The 18,779-nt window shown below is 40.6% G+C and overlaps 1 protein-coding gene across 22 annotated transcripts in view; it reads right to left on the reverse strand.

The window, feature by feature from the left end:
* The window catches only part of caska (calcium/calmodulin-dependent serine protein kinase a), a 106,566-nt gene that overhangs the window by 40,636 nt on the left and 47,151 nt on the right, over positions 1 to 18,779 (reverse strand). For all 22 annotated transcript variants that reach the window (XM_077579549.1, XM_077579547.1, XM_077579555.1 and 19 more), the window contains exons 2-3: positions 11,892 to 12,004; positions 5,084 to 5,189 (exon numbers count right to left, since the gene is read on the reverse strand). In XM_077579549.1, coding sequence (XP_077435675.1) covers positions 5,084 to 5,189; positions 11,892 to 12,004 — 219 coding nt within the window. The remainder of the gene's footprint in view (positions 1 to 5,083; positions 5,190 to 11,891; positions 12,005 to 18,779) is intronic.

The raw sequence follows: 18,779 nt of genomic DNA on the forward strand, positions 1-18,779 counted from the left end.
GTGTCCGCCTAGCTGCTCGCTGGCGTTTGTGAGTACCGGTAGCTTCATTGTGCACACCGGAGAAGGAGAGGGTCGCTTGGTAAACTATGCCAAAAAAGAGAGCGCTGCCGAGTACTGCACTACAGGTGAGCCACTCTTTCTCCTGCAGCGCCTTCCTTTTTTTCTTTGACGAGAGCCCCTCGAGCGCTTCCACTTTTTCACTTGCATTCTGGTGGCCGTGCTAAATACTTTAGCTAATGTTAGCACTATTGCTAACAACAGTTTTAAATAAGTAAACACCACAATCTCCGGGTGACTACAGATCTGTACAGGACGCCATGTGTGACTTTGCAGTTTCTTTCCAAAGCTGCTGGTGCGAAGATTTATTTTTATTTTTAAACGTTGGTGAACATGTGAATGTGCTGGTTTTAAGTGTGCCGCACCGTGTCCCGCTCCAAATAGCCTACAAATGCGTCATCCGCACCGCACGCATTAGTGCCCGCCGGTGCGAAGTACTGTACATTGACTATAAAGTGCAATTGCACCGCCAGAAAATGCTCAGTTGCTAACCCCGCGTTTGGTGTTTAATGTACTATTCGCCAACATGTCTCTGTTGTCTGTGGTGTGGACATTTCAATTTATATTGTGCTTTGTTAAAATGCCCGTGTTAAATAGGCCTAAATATTTTATAATAATATTATAATTTTAATTGATTATAATAAATGAAATCATAATAAAAAATTGGCATAATTTTTTTTCCCTCTGCGTTTCGGTTTTCGGCAAAGCATTTCTCATTTTCGGTTTTCGGTTTCAGACCCAAAATTTCATTTCGGTGCATCCCTAATTAAAAGCTGCTGTTCTTATGTTCTGTTACATTCAAATGTTTTTCTAAATTGTAATTTTGTGGCAGAATACTGGATGGGTGGTTTACAATAGCTACCAACGGCCTAATTGGGGTATTTAAGAAAAAACTATGAATGTTAGGTTTATGCTAAAACTAATTTAGAATCGGTACACATTATTGTTGTCTGAACCTTTCGCACAGGATTTATTTTTGAATAAATGAAACCTTTAAATAAATGTTTGTTGGGTTTAATAGATTTAAATCGATTAAAATCGTAATCGTCCTGAATGCCTGCAAAAATCAAGATTTTATTTTTGGGCCATATCGCCCAGCCCTACTTACTCTGTTGCTAACAAAAACAGAAGCATCATGCCTCTCAGATGTATTAAAATGTGGACACTTACCATGTTGTTAAAGGGATACGCGACTCATTGAGCCATTTTCAGCCGTACAAAGTTAATATTTTGTCCAGAATTACCAGTAATGTGATAAATTTATCATTTTTCATGAACAATTTATTTCAGCTCAGTTGGCTGTCCACACCCAGAAAAAAGGTGAGCCATGATGGTCGTTACCTACTTCCTTAGCACAGGTGATGTCATGTTCAGTCGACAGTAAGTGGGAAAATTTGTTTTTAAAGGTATTAATTGTACAAGAAAAATCATAAAGTTAAATTCATTCTGGACAAAATATTAACTTTTTACTGCTGAAAATAGCTTAACGAGTCAAGTATCCCTTTAATGAGGTCCCTGTACACTATTAAAGATGATCTGATGTTATACAGAGATTGCGCCTTTTACGACGATTAGTGTTCAAATAGGTTCTGGAATTTGGTTGCTCCACATCCATGTTTATTTTCCACAGAGCTACACAACGTATTCCTGTTCTATTTCTAAAGTTCTATTTTATATCCAATACAAATGTTGTTTTAGGCTCCAGTTGTACTTTATTTGTAATGTGATATAATACAATAAACATAACATGTGCCTTGTTGTGGCCGTTTTTCATGGTAGGTTCATGTGAGTGTGAATGGTTGTCCAGGGTGTTGATTGACCTTCTCCCCAAATTCAGCTGGGTTAGACTCTAGCTTACCCGCAACGCTAGTGAAAACAGATGGATGGATATGGTGACGTTTACATTTTTAGGCACAGGCCAACAATTGCTGTTATTATGAAAGCAACTAGAGGTCGCCCTTGCTAACAAACCTGCACCTAGTAAATGCTTTCACACATTAGGTAAACTGGATGAAGCCTGCTGTCTTCAGCTAATAATTCCTGTTTTATTTTAAATGTAAAATAGTGCGATCTCCACCATGAGAAAACTGGCCACAAATTTGAGTGCACCAAATGAGATTGTCATCCAGTTAGAACCAGTTTCCTGCTCATCCAACAACTCAATAGGAACAGACTTGATGGCCATTGCATTACTTAAGTATAAGGGAGTTCTTTTTTTTAATTGGCTCTTTAATGACACAAACAGGCACATGTTGCCGTGTTGAATGACATTAATAGTTGACCTAGTCAAGTTACAACCACTGCGTCTCTCATAATTGCTCGGCTTCATTTCCTGCCCAATAATTTAAAAACCCAGTCTTGGTGTCCTCTCCAATTAGGCCAGGCTGCTGTGAGGCTCTCATTTTCATCACATCATTTAATACAGTATTACACAATATTCATATTTAAGCGGGCTTCAGGGAGAGACATATGAAGATGTCTACAGTTATCTTATATGCCTGCTCTGTTATCTGCTCTCTGAGGGATGAAGTGCTCAAATATCTCTTCCATCTACCTGTAGCCTCTTTCACACTGAAGTCCCGGCAAAATATAGATGCATCATTCACAGCCATAACAGAACATCCAGAATTCATCCGTTTGTACTCAGCAAGTCAGGATATTGTCACAACTGTGTGCATGATTGATACAACTACTACATAACATTCCAACTGGATAAACAAAAAAATCACTGTATTACAGTATGTTAACATTTCACGTTGTACTTCTCACATGTCACCACTAGTTGTGTGCCATGTGGCCTTAAGGTTTGGGAGGAGAGAGGCAGAGTTGCTTGGAGCGCCAGATGAGTGTGCTGAATAAAAGTAGGCTGTCACTTTAATTCATTTAATTTCCTTCTATTTCTGAATGTGTAGCTTTTGTAAGAGAGAGAGAGAGAGAGAGAGAGAGAGAGAGAGAGAACCACTAAAGGGGGAAAAAGCCAGGCATGAGCATGAGGATTTTTTGACATGCACTAATGAAGTGGAATGTGAGTGGAAAATTATTCCACTGTACACGCGGTCCGTGAGAGGTCAGCTGCTATGGGCGGGCCCACAATGAGGACAGGTTTCCCTGTTTGGCCAAGTTGTGCAAAAATGACTCGGATGTCCCAGTAGCAAGCACACCAAGTTCGTAACAGTGGCGGTAAAGCCTGCAATCAACCCGTGTCCGTGCCACTTGAGTGGGGCTGGGTGGGGGCGTGGTTAGTACTGTAATCAAGATACAGTACTGTAATGCCCTCACAAATGGGCAAGGGGAGTCAGTCGCTGATGCACTTTCAGCTGTTTATTCAAAGGGACAAACAGTCAAGCACACAAATTTAAAAATGAAAACGCTGGTGAACGGCCACAAGGCGCACACAGACAAAATAAGGATCCTTTGGCCACTCCCCTTAAAGGCACACAACACACAAATACTACAGTACATATAATTATACTTTATAAAACCAGTTTATTTCTTTTGATTCTCTTTAATTATGCTTTTTCCTGTTCTTATAGATATGCCTATTTTCTCTACCACTTATCCTCGCTAGCGTCGTGGGGGGAGCTTAAGCCTACCCCAGCTGACTAATGGGAGAGAGGTACACCCTGAAAGGATCGCTGGCCCATTGCAGTATTCTTTTAAAATACAGTACTATCTTTTGTTTTTAGAAAAAATCAACGGCATTTAATTAATTTCAATAGAAACATTAGATTTTATGTACAATTAAATTGAGTTACGTGCTTGGTCAAACAAGCAAGTAAAGGTCGCACTTATATAATTTTTTTTTCTTTTTCAACACAATAATGAGAGTCTTGTGTTTAACTTTACACCCATGTCCCAGTATACCCTTTCACACCCACGTCATCCCACCACTTTTATGGCCCTGATACTGACTTGGAAGCCAGAAAATTTCTGGGTGCCTTTTTGTATCAGTGCCAATTATACAGAACAGTAATGTGGAAAAAAGCGGTGACATTTCAACCTAAAACAGCAAGTGAAAAATAGCCAGTGGATTTACATTTTACAAATGCGCCATCGCACCTCCCTTATGGCTGTGATAATACCAATATGAGAGATGGACCAATGTGTTTTTTCCAGGGCTGATACCGACACCAATTATTAGTCAAGGAGGCCGACAACCGATATTTGGAGCCGATACTTATTTTCACAAAAAGAGAAAACATTTGCATTAACATTTTCGAAAATGCAGACTCCAATTCTTAATATTGTTGATATTTTGAAGCATGTTTAACAACTTTTAAGATTTGCATAAAAAAGACATCTTTGTTCTAACAAATTCTAACAAAAAGTTCAGTCACCTCTTAGGGCTATTACCATGTCTTAAAAAGTCAAATAAGAACTTAAACACGTAAATAGCTCTCTATTTTATTCTACAGTATATAAAGTTTTCAAACATTTCAAAATATCTGAAATGTTACATTCATATAGTTTTAAATTAATCTATTATCGGCCGTATGATTCTTCAAAAAGGCTAATGGTGATATTTGTCAAAATGGAGATTATCGGCACTGATAATAGGTCCGGCCTAGATAGCCCCAAAACTGCTGTGTCAACATCAGCCCCCATTTCCTGTCATTTATACAGGAAAAAAAGCGGAACATATTGTTGTCTTACGGCTGTATGAAAAGGCCTTTCCCTACTTCAGTACCACAAATAAGAAGTGTGAATAATGAAAAAACTTCTTCCCCCCAGCCTTTGATGGAACTTTATGCACAAAAATGTTCTGTTGGGTGAGATGAGAATCTGGAATAAGCCGGGGAAGCGGCAAAGAGATGAGGATACAAGAGTGGGGATGAGTGGAAGGGAGAGGCGTCTGCTACGAGCGAGTGTGAAATCTTAATCTTCATCTCTTCTCCCTTCCATGCATCGCTGCTCCATGCACTCTCTTGTTCCTCGTGCAAACCCCCACCGCCGCACGATAACAAGAATCCTCCTATCAGCGGTGATTCACAATTGTGCTTTCTCTGTAACCGGATGTGTGACTTACAATTCGAAGACCATGTAGAGCATCCCGTCGGAGCTGTACGTCTCTAGCAGCTCCACGATATGCGGGTGTTTGAGCATGTGGCAGATGCTGGCCTCCCTCTTCAGGTCTAAGTGGTTAGAGGGAGAAAAGACAACAACAATATTTTTTGAGCTCAGTTTTCACACCTTTTCCACTGACAGTCATATCAATAATATCTATCATCGGCAATTTATCAATCAACTAGGGCTGGGAAAAAAAGTCGTTTGGGTCGCCCACAAAAATTGGTGGACGCAAAAATGCATGCGTCGAAGCTACTTTAATGATAAAAAAAAAAACAAAAACACATATTTGCGGCACCTGGAAGTTGCCGAGAGGCCCGGACCCAATATTTCGTATTTCCGCACGGACACTTATTGCTGACGGACTCTGACCGGCATTCACCACTACTAACTAAGATGCTTCTTAGGTTTTGTTAGTGGTCTCTTTAGACTGAAAAGGGAGAAGATTTGCATCGCTACATGTCTTTTGTTTGTAACAAAACAATCTGCGTCAAAATCGCTAAATAAATAAAAGAGCGCTAATGAATTTATTGGCGCCGGGCTGACACACGTAAGATGGCGGCCCTACGTGCATCAGCAACAGGAAGGCGGTATCCTCCCGATACAGCGACTCCGCCAAGTTGTTTTTTTTTTCACTCCAAGTAGCGTGCAGGTGAGGACATCAAGCATTTGCCATAAGGACTATTATACATCGGTTTTACGCTACCAAATGTGCAAAAAGCGAGCAAAATTCACTCATGTTCAACCTTAGTAGACTTTAAAAAAACAAAAAAATATTGGGGGGGGCGGGGCGGGGCGATTAGTCGATTACGATGTAATAATCGATAGGCTACTCGATTTTTTAAAAAGTCGTTAGTGACAGCACTACAATCAACAAATGTGTAATTATTAATCATCCAGCCATTTTTTATAGATCGTCATCAGTAGGGACGAACGACTTTCAAAAATAATATAGCAATTTTTTCCCCTCGATATTGCGGTTGTGATTTAATATGTGATTATTTTTTCAAAGTCCTCTTCCCATGTATTTTTTTTAACAAACACAAGCAAATAAATTAATCAGTATTATTATAAACATCATCAGATTTATTATACATCAATGTTTTTGTCTTGCAAGGTACTCCCTGAACAGGTTGCCAGCCAAATGGAGGGCACAGATAGACAAACTTGTACCCTCAAATTCACACCTATGGACAATCAGAGTCTTGAATGAACTTAACCGGAGCACCGCACTGGTCATAAAGCCCAGCCTTTTAAAAATCACTAAATTAGCATCGTTAGCAAAGCAAATTAGCGCTAACACATTCCTACAGATGCCCAGGCTTGTACATCAAAATGATAGACCTCCGGCAACACAGATCCCTGGGGTGCCATGCATGTGCTTTACAATCATCATGCCATAAGATTAGCAATAACGTTCTTTGACATGTTGAAAGACACTTCAGCGCTCTGAAGGCTCCCCTGGAACTAAGCCTGTACTCTAATTGACTCCTAATGGTGAGAAAGGTTAGTGGAGGAATGAAAAGAACCTGCAGAAGCGGCGGTGCTGACAAGTTTGCCACATTAGCAACAATCAAACACTCTTCTGCATTAAATAAAAACAAATGATGCTAACAAGTTACACTTTCCTCCTTCTTTGTCTCCATATACTTAAGTGTGGTAACGATGGAGGTGAGAGTGTTGCACTCAGGGAGATGAATGCATGTGGAGAACAGGAATTTGAGCTTCTGAAACAAATCAATATTCCGACAATCGGCGTGTGGCACAAATGGAAAACTGTAAAAGGAGATAAATGGCTGCGAGATTACGATGTACGGTGCGGTAAATGAAGCGGGGCGATTGATTTCAATGTCTGATTGACGATAAAATGTTGCTGATTGATTAGATGTTGACAAATAGTACGTGAAAAAGTAATGGGCTATCTCTTGAATGGGCTAAATGCCACGGAGGAGGCGGGACTTCCGACTTCCAGGTTTTCACACATCAACTTTGTTTCTGGTTCCGGTTTGCGACGCGTGGGCCGCGTCCTAGTACTTGCGCTTCCGCCTTTGTGCCCCTCGGTTGCGCGTTGCCGTCGACAGGTGCGAGTGTGTCGTGCGTCTGTCTCAGTTGTCCGACGCATCTCCGAGAGCTGAGACGCTGAGACGATGGGCGGGAGGTGCGCGAGTGTTGGAACGCGGCCAGCGGTGACCGGAAACGGCGCTGATGTGTAAAACCCGGAAGTCGGAAGTCCGTGGCATCTACCCCAGAGTTTTCACAGAACAGTAGTCATTTTTACAAAGCATGAAGTAGGACAGAGCAGGGGCAACAGTGGCCGTCATGTTCCCAAACTTTGTGCAAAGAAAAGAAGGGGGAAAAAAAGACAACTTTGAGTGGCTCGCGAACCGCTAGCCTGGTGCTTACAGGGCAAGCGCGCTAACCACTACACCATTCATTCAGTTAGGTTAAACAGCGCAAAAAGTTTTACTTCAGCCAGAACCCTTTCTGGAATTTTAAGACGGCTAATTGTCATTGCACATTGACACTGCAAATGTGAAGGATGAATTCATTTGAACAGAATGTTTACTGATAAAGGCGACTTTTGCCACGATTCCATGGCGGTCTCAGAGAAAGTGGCCGTGCGTTTGGTCCGCAGAGGCAGTGGGGGGGTGGGGCCGCACATCATGATGTCAAAAAGTTCCAACAGCTTGTTTTCTCAGGTTGGGAGGGGCTGATGCTTGGAGAGCAGAATGACCTAGAATTTCTCATAGAGGGGCCAATGGAGGAAAACACCATTTCGGTTATGTTTTTGGTGAGGAATTAGCATTTTAACATGGCTAAAAGCTCCAAAAAGTTGATTTTTCACGTTGCTGTCCCTTTAATATATTTTGTTCATTAAAAATACACCAACTCTTTATGTATGCCATCCCTGAAAGTATATTAGCTTTGCGTTCAGGTACATTTTGGGACTACATTGGACAAGATCATTGTTTTAGTATTTACACTTAAAAAAATATTTTAAAAAAAATCTGGTTTTGCTGGTTACTCGTGAGATTTTTTTCATTGAAAATAAGTACCTACCTGAGCTCAACAAAATGTTGTTTTCCAAGGGATCTATTCAATATTCTCCTAAATAAAAGTTCATGTTATTGAATAAGTCTTTAGACGCACATAGACTGATGTGTTTAACATATATCGATTTCGAGTGAGCTATAAGCTCCCTCGATGCACCAGAAATATTGCATTGGAGCTATTCAGACTCTGTACGCTGGTCTCGCTCGAAATGGGTATCTGGTGCCATTCGCCGGTCTCTTCATTTTTGGCAGGCACAGTGATTGTTCGTAGAATAAAGTGCACCATAGAAATAGCTGCATGTTAGTCCAACGGTGGTAATTTAGCATTAGCTCTACTTTTCCATTATTATCATTGCTACTGTAAACTGCTGCGCCTCACTAAAAATGAAGCTTGCATATGCCTATGAATTGACAGGACATGCAAACTGAACTGGAACGGTTTTCCAAAAGCCATTCCACCTCTAATGTGTTTGTGTGCTTTTGAGTGCCAAGTGCCGACTCAACAGTGGCAAACAAGTTGACAGGCAGGAGCGGGAATAATGCCTGCCCTCCATCTGCAGTTGAGTAAATACAGTAATATGCTATTCTGTTTTTTCTGCCCGTCGCAGCATCCCAACTAACTATGCAAGCATGCGTATGATTGTGCATCTTCACAACTTGTGCCGACGGCGTGGACAAGATGTCACAATAAGAGCAGACCCACCAACACACACAGCGCTGTGTCGTTCGTGACTCTGGAGAAGGAGGTGACAGATGAGGGAGGTGAAGAGGACAACAATGTGAGGGAAAATAAAAGAACGGCAGAAGGGAGACCTGTGGGAAGGGGGTGAGCGGGTGGAGGGGTGAAAGCGTGCAAAGGATTGGGGAATTGGGAGGCGGGAAAGGAGAGGAAGCGAGTGGGCAGCGGCACATGATGGATTTTGCTCATTCGCTGGCTTGCTTTGCTCTCTCATCCCCTTGGAGAGCTAACCTATTCGTCAGACAGACCTCTGGACACGCTTGAGAGACACTGACTGGTGTGTGTGTGGGCGTGCGTGTGCATGCGTATGTGTGTGTTGGTCAATCCATTGCCAAGGCACGAACAATTTGACCCACTTCCCTCACTCTAAGGTCTGAGCAGAGAGTGTGCGTGCAATGCTAGAAGAGTATAGCACAGTACCACATGATCACGATATTTTGTCAATGGCAACAATAGTGTCATGTTAGTCTTTTTGGTGACATATTTTCCAAATGATGGACTGCTGAATGTTATGACATCACTTCAGCATACAGCAAGAGATCTTAGAGTACCTCACCAGCTTGAAATCAGCAAGTATCAAAGGATTTGATTCGACATGTGTTTTGCATTTTTGGGGGCTTTTTATGCAGCATATTTCGCCAGACCTTTGAGTACCTCGCTAAAATCACCTCTGCACGTTTTGCTTTTTATTCAGCTTTTTTGGCAGCGCCGATGATAAAAGACGAAAGACGTCATGCAAGACCATCACGTGAGACAGCATACATTTAAAATCACGATTATGCAGTTTCGGGACCTGCATTTGGTACCTGGGCCTTCAGTGAGGACTTACCTTATTTAATACACTTCTTAATACTACTGCTATTATGTTGCAATTATATAAGATAAATCATTACTAACTACTATACAGGTCCTCCTTGGTAGGGATGGGTACCGTGGTATGGACCGATTTGGGTCGGTACTTCCGAGCACTGATTCCCGTAAAAATCTAACCGTGCCAAGCACGTCTTTCAAAGTTGTGACTGTGCGGGAGTGGAAGATTTGCCGATTTTCCATGGCGCACTTGAACACAACGTGCACCGGCGTACTGACGTCACCCACTCGCACAGGATTTTTGTGTCGTCACGCCAAACAAATATAATTTATGAAGTATGAAAGCCTCTGTGCCGGCCAGAAGCTGGCAATATTCCTGCACAATCAGCGCACGGCGGAGAGAGGTGTCGGCGGCGGTCTTCCCCCAACGAATGGAATCATGCTGGAATGTACACGGATTTACATCGTTAAGGTGTATGGACATTGACATATTGGATATACTACTGGTGACCATATTTAAAATAGCAAAAGATTGTGGCCAAAATGTAGCGAGCATTACAGACCATGTTGGGTGCATTCAAATGATTGATTTGAATCGAATTATTCTCTTTGTTCATGTCATGTCCTCTTCAAACTGTCATTTTTTAATATTTGAGTCCAACGTGAGTTCAAACTTCCAGCTCATCGTGCAGCAGGCTTTACGTCCTTGAAAAACTACTGCACAACTGCATCAGTTATTGTTCATTTATATATGTATTGTTGTTCATAGCACAGAAGTTAGATTCACACTTTGTTTTTGAAATATTAACTTATGTTTATTAGTCATACTTCAGTAATTGTAAAATGTTTAACCTTTATTTTTTACTATTCCTTTCTGGCTTATTTAAATTTTATTTTTTATTTTTCAAGTTACATATTGAAAGGTAATTGTGAAATAGATTTTTAAAAATATTTATTAATTAATTTATTATTAATTTATTAATGTTTACTATTAAATAAACAATGATGAACATTTGCTACCACCCAAATAAATTAATAAATACAATTTAACAAAATAAATAAATAAATAAATAAATACGAAAGAGAGAGAGAGTACCGAAAATTGGTACCGTTGAGTACCGGTATTGATTCCCAGGTACCGAGTGTTAGAACAGTATCGGTTCGAATGTGAAAGGTACCCATCCCTACTCCTTCGCCCCAGGGGTAATTGTGTCCAACCTTCGAGGTTGGTGTAGCATTTTGACACATTTTAAAAGGCCATAAAATATGCAGGTAATGTGCCAGGCCTGTGAGTGAATACCTTCCATGATCCATTTCACGCGTTTAACATGATCAACGCTGCGTTTGCTAACGTTTGTCATTCTAAATGGCAAAAGCAAACGGGCGGCACCCCCTTCACACTATTTATCATTGCTAATGAGACTACGTTGAAGTAGTCCAATGCTAATACTGTAATCGCACAGAATGACACCACCAATATATACTGTACCCTGACACTCAGCAGACGCAACATTAGGCATATCTACACATTCTAGTGACATAACTGTAAATTACAAAGCAAATTAACTAGTAATGCTTGTTTGGTACTACCTAATGTTAAGTAAATATTTTTCATGGAGAGACATAAGTTGTATTCATGATATGTTCTCAAGATCGCTGTGCACCCTTCCTGACTTTGTTTAGCTCAAGTCTTCTTATCAGGCTTCACCGCACCTTTCAACTATCTTTAATGCCATCGCTCGTCCTCTAGAGTCATCGCATATCTAATCACAGCTCTGGCAGATTGCTACAGAAGATAACCAATAGCAGATAACCAATAGCTTCAAACACAATACTGGGATATGCGACTTCTTAAATCTTGTGAGACATCCCAAGGACTCACGCCACAAGTGTGCTTCTTTGTCTTTGTATGTTTTTATACAGTTGTTAAAGGTTTTATACGGGTGACAGTTTGAGTCTGCAATTTATTATTTCACTTAAGATTACTTCCAATGGTCTTAGCCTGTGACACTTTTTATATTTCTGTTCATTTAACGATCCATCTCCTGCAGAACACTTAACAATAAATAATTGGTCTGTGAAGGGCCATTCAAACCGTGGTCAAACGAGGAGGAAGCAGCATCATATGGAGACATCATTTTAGTTTTATATGGAAGGAAAAACCTTACCCTCTGTACTGAGTCCAGGACTGGAGGTGAACTGGGCCACATCTACAATTTTGACAGCAAACTGCTGCCCCGTTTCTCTGTTGATGCATCTCCTCACCACGCTGAAGGGACCCCTGAAAAAGATATTGAGGAAATGCTTTAGTACAATCATGCAATTAAAGATTTACTACAATGTGAAAAACACATGCAAACGCATCAGCCTCAGTTTTACACAGAAATCACGCACAATTGCAGCATCGAATCCACAACCGAAGAGCTGCTTTAGCATTTACATACAATAGTACCCAGTAAAAAGGGGCGTTGCTGCAACTATTATATGAAGTGTCGGGTTTGATTATAAAATACCATACATAATACCAATCCAGGTAGAAGAAGTGAATGCCAGACGCCTCTTGCGTCGGATCCTTTTTTAGAAAATGGAACTATTTATGGATCCCCGTTTGAAGTCCTATAAAGTGTCAGTGTTGTTCATATAGAACAGCGGCACAAAAAACAAGTCACAAAAAGTACATCTTTTACAGGCAGTGTGAAATGGGCTATTATTTCCGAAAGCAGCTGCTAGAACTCATTGAAGTGGGATATTGCCACAACTGTGTGCACTTTCGCGCAGAGACATGGCATCTCACAATGAGATAATGAGATGATTTCAGTGCCAGCTTCTGGTGTGGCAGATAAAATACTTCTCATCCAGTGACTGCTGTAAAATTTTGTGTTGTGTGTCACACTCGCAACCCTATCCCAGTATTGTGGAGATAAAGGCAGCATCCTGTCTCAGATCCCACCTGAATTTCCAAAAAAGGGAAGTGTGCAGTACACACACATACACTTAATCTGGCCGAATATTAGGATTAGGGGTGCACTGATCACAATTTTCTGGTCGATCACCAATCTTTTAAAAAGTCTGACCTGCCGATCCCGATTTTTGCCGATACGGATTTTTTTCATTACAAGCAACATATACCTTCAGTGTTCCAATCTTGTTTTATTGGAAAACATTGAACAATATCGGTGAAATAATACAAATTGGTTCTTTTAACTGCACATGAAGTAGTTCTCACAAATAAAAATGAAAATCCTATTAGTCATCTCAGCAGAACACATTTTTCAGACCTCTGAGGAGGGAGATGAGATTGGTGGAAAAGATCAGTTTATTTTTAAGGGATCGGCCGATCTCCGATCTTCCAAAAGTAAGGAAATCGGGGCCGATAAATCGACAGGACGATCGATCGGTGCGCCCCTGATTTAGGATCCTATTATGGTAATGTGACAGACCTGCTCTCGCTCTTAGAACGATGCATAAATACCAGATCTTCAACTTGCTGTGGTCACCAGTTGACTCACTTCAATAAAAGTCAGAGTACAACAATGTCATTTAACTAATAAAAAAGCACAGTGTTTGTGCAGTGGAGCTAGTGGGAAGATACTGTATTTGTCCAATATCAAGTCGCGTTTGACACCGGTGCTTTCAAGGCTCGTTAATGTGAGGCCACTGCCATTTCAGAAGGCTGAGCGTCCACTCTGCTTGCTTGTGGCACATCGGCATGCCGAGAGGCTGACTTCTAATGGCTCAGGCTGCAACAGCCAATGGCCTTTCCAATGGAGTAATATCCCATTCGGTCGATGGGGATAAACACTCGAAGAGGGACGAAGGTGGCGTTTCACAACAAGGCAGTGGGTCAGAGTTACAGAATTAAAGTCCCCCCCCCCCCCACACACACACACACACACAAATCTTAACAATAATATGTTCTATGTAGCCCCACTAGTCTAAATACGGTATTCTGTTTAATATTGCATTAGTGGAATACGAGTTAAGCAGCAAAATCCAGCCGTTTTTAGCAATATCAGAAGGCGGCCATTTTACCACTTCTTGTCGAGTGAAAATTACATCATAGTTTCTCAGGTAACAACCAATCACAGCTCAGCTTCAGAAAACAGGAGAGCTGTGATTGGTCGTTGCCTGAACCCTGAGCAAATGTGGTGTCATATTCAGTCGACAGAGGCAAAATGACCTCCCCCTGAGATGGATAGAAATGGCTGGATTTTGCTTCATAAGTCATATTCCGAAAACGTAATATTAATCAGAATGTCATGCTTGGACTAGTGAGGTCACACACAACATATTATTGTCAAGAAATGTTTAAAGTAGACTTCTCCTTTAAGAATTTCAAAAAGGTGCACAGCACTGGGACAAAGAGCTTAAAATGGCCTGATGATACTATGGAAATCAATACAAGTAATCTTATATATTACAAATAAGCAACACAATGGTCTGGATGAAAAAAGAGCAGGTGACAAAAGACAGGAGCAACACCCACTTCATACCATCCATATCTTCTAACTGTTAATTACCAGAGTGTGTCCCAAAATGCATTTTCTGAGATTTTGTGTCCATCACACAAGTACACACGCTGCAATGTACACACATTTCCACCTGCCATGACGTTGCAATGTATCTTTGTTAGTAAGGATGGGCCTTAGGTTCTCTAGAATCTTCTTGTGTGGCGTTGGGGAGGTAACTAGGACACACTACTGTGTATAGGGTAGGGACTCAATCTTAGACTCATTCAATAGGGGATGTGGGTCAGTAAGGTGCTGGCCCTTTAACTGCCTTATCATTCATGTCTATGTGCATTTAATGGGTTATCGGACCAGGCGTCAACATGTGATTGGAAATGATAGAAAATAATAACTTTGTCTTGGTGAAGCATTCAGCACATTACGGCCTCTTCAGTTCCCAAGTTTGTGATCGTAAGTCGGATCGTGTAAAGTCCAAGTGTGACAGTAACAGCTGTTGTGTAAATCAGAAGACTGTGTATGCTGCATTCCGTACATTTGCTGTAGGTAATCTCCCCTCAGTATTGAGATTAAAAACAAAATTGTCGACGTATGATGAGCAAACGGAGGGATGCAGTAGGTGAGTCCAATCCTCTTTTGGTGGGTGAACGCTATATTCCTGTGCCAGCACTTTTGCCCACATGTTGTAAAGTGCATCATGTCATGTCAATTGCAGTATATAATTTGTAGAACAGCACTCAGCAACAATTGCTCAGACCATTTTGAGTGGAGTTCCTCAGGGAAACATTTTAGGCACATTCATTTTCTAAAAAGATCAAACAGCCTCTAACATTTCTGTTTTAACATGATGATTATTATGTTAAAACATGAAACTTATGTAGAAACGTGAAACCTATCACATAAAAACTTGAAAATTATCACATTAAAACGTGAAACTTATGATGTAAAAACGTGAAAATGATTATGTAAAAACGTGAAACCTATTAGTATTAGGGATGTAATGATATCCAAACATCACGATACGATATCACGATATGAACCTACGATACGGTACGATAATTATCACGAAATCATGGGGAGGATAGCGATGCTTTTGTACATAACAGCAATGCACATGAACAACATACAATCTCTAATAACACTTAATATTGAGGCACTTGCTAATGCACACACACATTGAGTTCTTCAACATATTGACTCGATTCACAAGCATATTTCAGTCCCCTTCATCTGACGATTAGTGTGGATTTTAAACATAGAGGGACCAAAACATGCCATATGAAAATTTAACTGCGCTTAAAAAAAAAAACTAACCACCAGAGGGTGCTAGAACTGCACAAATGGAAATCAACTTGACATTTTTAACAGATGTGCTGCATTTAATATCATGATATATTGTGGCAGTTTAATATCGCGGTTATCAAGATATTGCCATTATCGTTACAGCCCTAATTAGTACTAACATACTAGTACATAACATACATAACACACTAGTGTGGCAGCAATACACTTCCGTACAAAGTAGACCCAACAGGCCCTTCTCCTAGTTCCAACACCAGTGACTTCTTAACTCACATTTTGAGTGGAGTTCCCCTGGGAAATATTCGGCTTCATTCATTTTCAAAATGTCTGGGATGAACTAGAGGCAAGCTAGCAGGCCCTCTCTCAGGTCCAACATTAGTTACTCACAAAATATGTAAAAAATCCCACAGACACCATATGCTGTATAATCTTGTAGAAAGTAACACCACCACCTTACCTTCATTTTCCAGCTTAGGTATGTATGACTATGTGCATATATTCATATATTAGTGACTCTCTAAGGTTTTGTATACAAGAAGTGCTCTAGTGTTTATGTGTGATTTAGTGGCTGAGGAAAACGGGGGTTGTCTTTGTACAAAAATACAGACTGGTGGAACAGATGGCAATCAAGCTAAAGCTGCTTAGCATCAGAAGGGTGAGGTGGGACGGCATCGTGCCCAACCGCGGCACATGCACAGGCGCACAAACAGCACAAACATACACTCACCAGTCACCGACCACTTCCAATATGGACGCCTACACCAAAAAAAATGGGATCCCATACAAAAGAAATTCAAAGTGTACATGGCACATCTATCCATTGCTCAGCCAAATAAGTCATCAACCATTCAGCAGCAAACACAGAGAACATGAGTAATCATTGTCCTGAAATATACATAAATCAGTGTGTGCTGTAAAAACTGGACTATTGGTGACATTGATTGGTAATTAGCAAGTGATTAACTATTGGTGGCATTAAAGGGCACACTCATATGAGCTCTTATTAGTAATGCAGTCATGTACATGCTGTTATCGCGCCAGTGCTACAGTCCAGTCTGACCGCCTTTGCAAACCCCAGACACAGGGAGGAAAATGTCACACCTCGCTTGCTCGCGGCTAAACCCAACACAACCACCACCTACACGACCTGTGGGATAAAGTGGAAGGATACATTGCAAAATAGACACCGATTTGGAAAAAGTATGGATGTTTAAACTTGAAACGAATTGTCAACCATTGCATCTTTGCATCATCATCTTTCAACTTGCGACACGGACAGGACCAATCACTTTAATGTACGGTATTTGACGACCTACATAGAAGCAAATAACAAAAAAATAATTCCACTCGCGCGAAAATGTTTCATGAATTAACAAAATTTAATATTTCGATGTTAGGCCGTCAGCATAATGAATTTATTGTATTGTATTGTATAATGGGACACCATGACGTGTTTAGCAAACAACAGACTGTCTGCCACACTGACTCCCCATTATGCCTTTGTCTTTATGAAATAATAATAAAGGTAAAATGTTCACTGTTGAACGATATTGGTCAGAAAGACAACAAATCGCATATACGTGGTAGTTTCTTTACAAAATCGCATCACCATTTGTGGGCCTCGTGTGCTCATTAATTTTTCAACTGACACTGTCTGATTGTTAGAGTACAGTCACCTGCACGTGCAACTTTTCAAAACTTTATTTGGTTGCTTACGTAAAAAAATAAAAAGCATCAAACTGGATGTTTTTGATGTCGCCACAATGATGTTTTTTTTAAAATCTGAAAAAAAAAAAAAAAAAAAAAGCAACCCCGTGCGTAAAGGTGGAACACAGAACAGTTGCTGCATTTCAATCAATCAATTAATCAATCAATAATTGTATAGCACCTTTCATACATTAAAATGCAACTCAAGGTGCTGAACAATTGAAACATCCATAGTACAATAAAAGAAAACTCTCATGTCCCCCCGCCCCAACATCCCCATGATCATACCCGCAAAAATAAAAAATAAAAAAATAAAAATGCTGCTCAATATAATGATTTTAGAAACAATTCTCCAGGATCGTGAACATTCACTTTACTGCTACTGAGTACTGACATGTATTACTACATACGTTAAGTACTCCACACAGTTTTATGCCGATTAAGGGTTTTTGAAAGTCAGTTTTGGAAAGGAGGAGAAGAAACAGTTGGTGCATGTGTGGAAAGTGTCTTTTTATGGACAAATTGTCCACTATTGGTCTGGCTTGCATATAACTTTACAAAAATGCTAAGACATTTTTTGGTTTGTTTTGACTAGGTTGTTGCCATGTAAACCTTCCTTTAAACCTTATTTTTTTTTCATCTTAATAACAGGCTCCATGAGGCCAGCTTCTCAATATGCATCCCGCAATACAACAGTATGAAACAGCTGGAGAGTATGATGGGGGGGGGGGGGGCTGTCAGTGTAACGCAGTCTACTCAAGAGGCGGAAATGGCCGTCTTGGAAAAAATGGTGGTTATGTGGAGGAGGTTTTCTAGCTTTGACGAGGGCTCAGCTGCACACAGCGTTAAGCCATTAGAGCTCTGAATGGAAGTCAGCTGCATGGGGGCCCGTTCTGATGACGCTTGCACTTTAGTAGCCCCCCATGGTAAAAGAGCAGGAAGTGAGAGTGAGTGCAAGGGAAAAGTAAGAGCAGATTGAAAGCAGAGGAGCCTCATCTTATAGTCTTAGCCAACATGAGCAGAAGCTGCAATAGTTATATTTGTCACGGATGTGATATGTCTGCTGCTATTTCAAGACTGAAAGGTGGCTGTTAAACACGAGTGGCACACGTCAAAGAACGAAATATACTCCAATGTCAAAGATTCGTCCATAATATTAATAACAAATCCAACTTTTACCTCCAGCACAGAGGTTACGTGTGTGTGCTTTGCCCCTCCAAACACTCAGCAAAAATAACCATTACATTTTTGTGACAATTCATACTTTCCCCCAAGGTTTGGTTTAAAAAATAAAAGATAGACAGAAAAAATAGATGGGGTTATTTTGTCAATTTCATTCATTTCCAACTAAATAATGCATAGACCTTAATGACAAAATTCTCTCACTTGAACGACTGACTAATTAAAGTCAGTCTCTTAGATTTACCCCCAAATGGAAATCGGCCAACTGGAGACGCCACCTGAGGAAGCATTAGACCAGAAGAGAGGTTGTTGTTTTTCTGACCATCCCGCCCAAAAAAATGCTACAATTTCTAATAAAATGATGTTTTCGTTCATGAAGTAATCACTAATACTCAACAT

The sequence above is a fragment of the Vanacampus margaritifer genome, chromosome 11, assembly GCF_051991255.1.
Source record: "Vanacampus margaritifer isolate UIUO_Vmar chromosome 11, RoL_Vmar_1.0, whole genome shotgun sequence".
Classification (NCBI taxonomy): Eukaryota; Metazoa; Chordata; class Actinopteri; order Syngnathiformes; family Syngnathidae; genus Vanacampus; species Vanacampus margaritifer.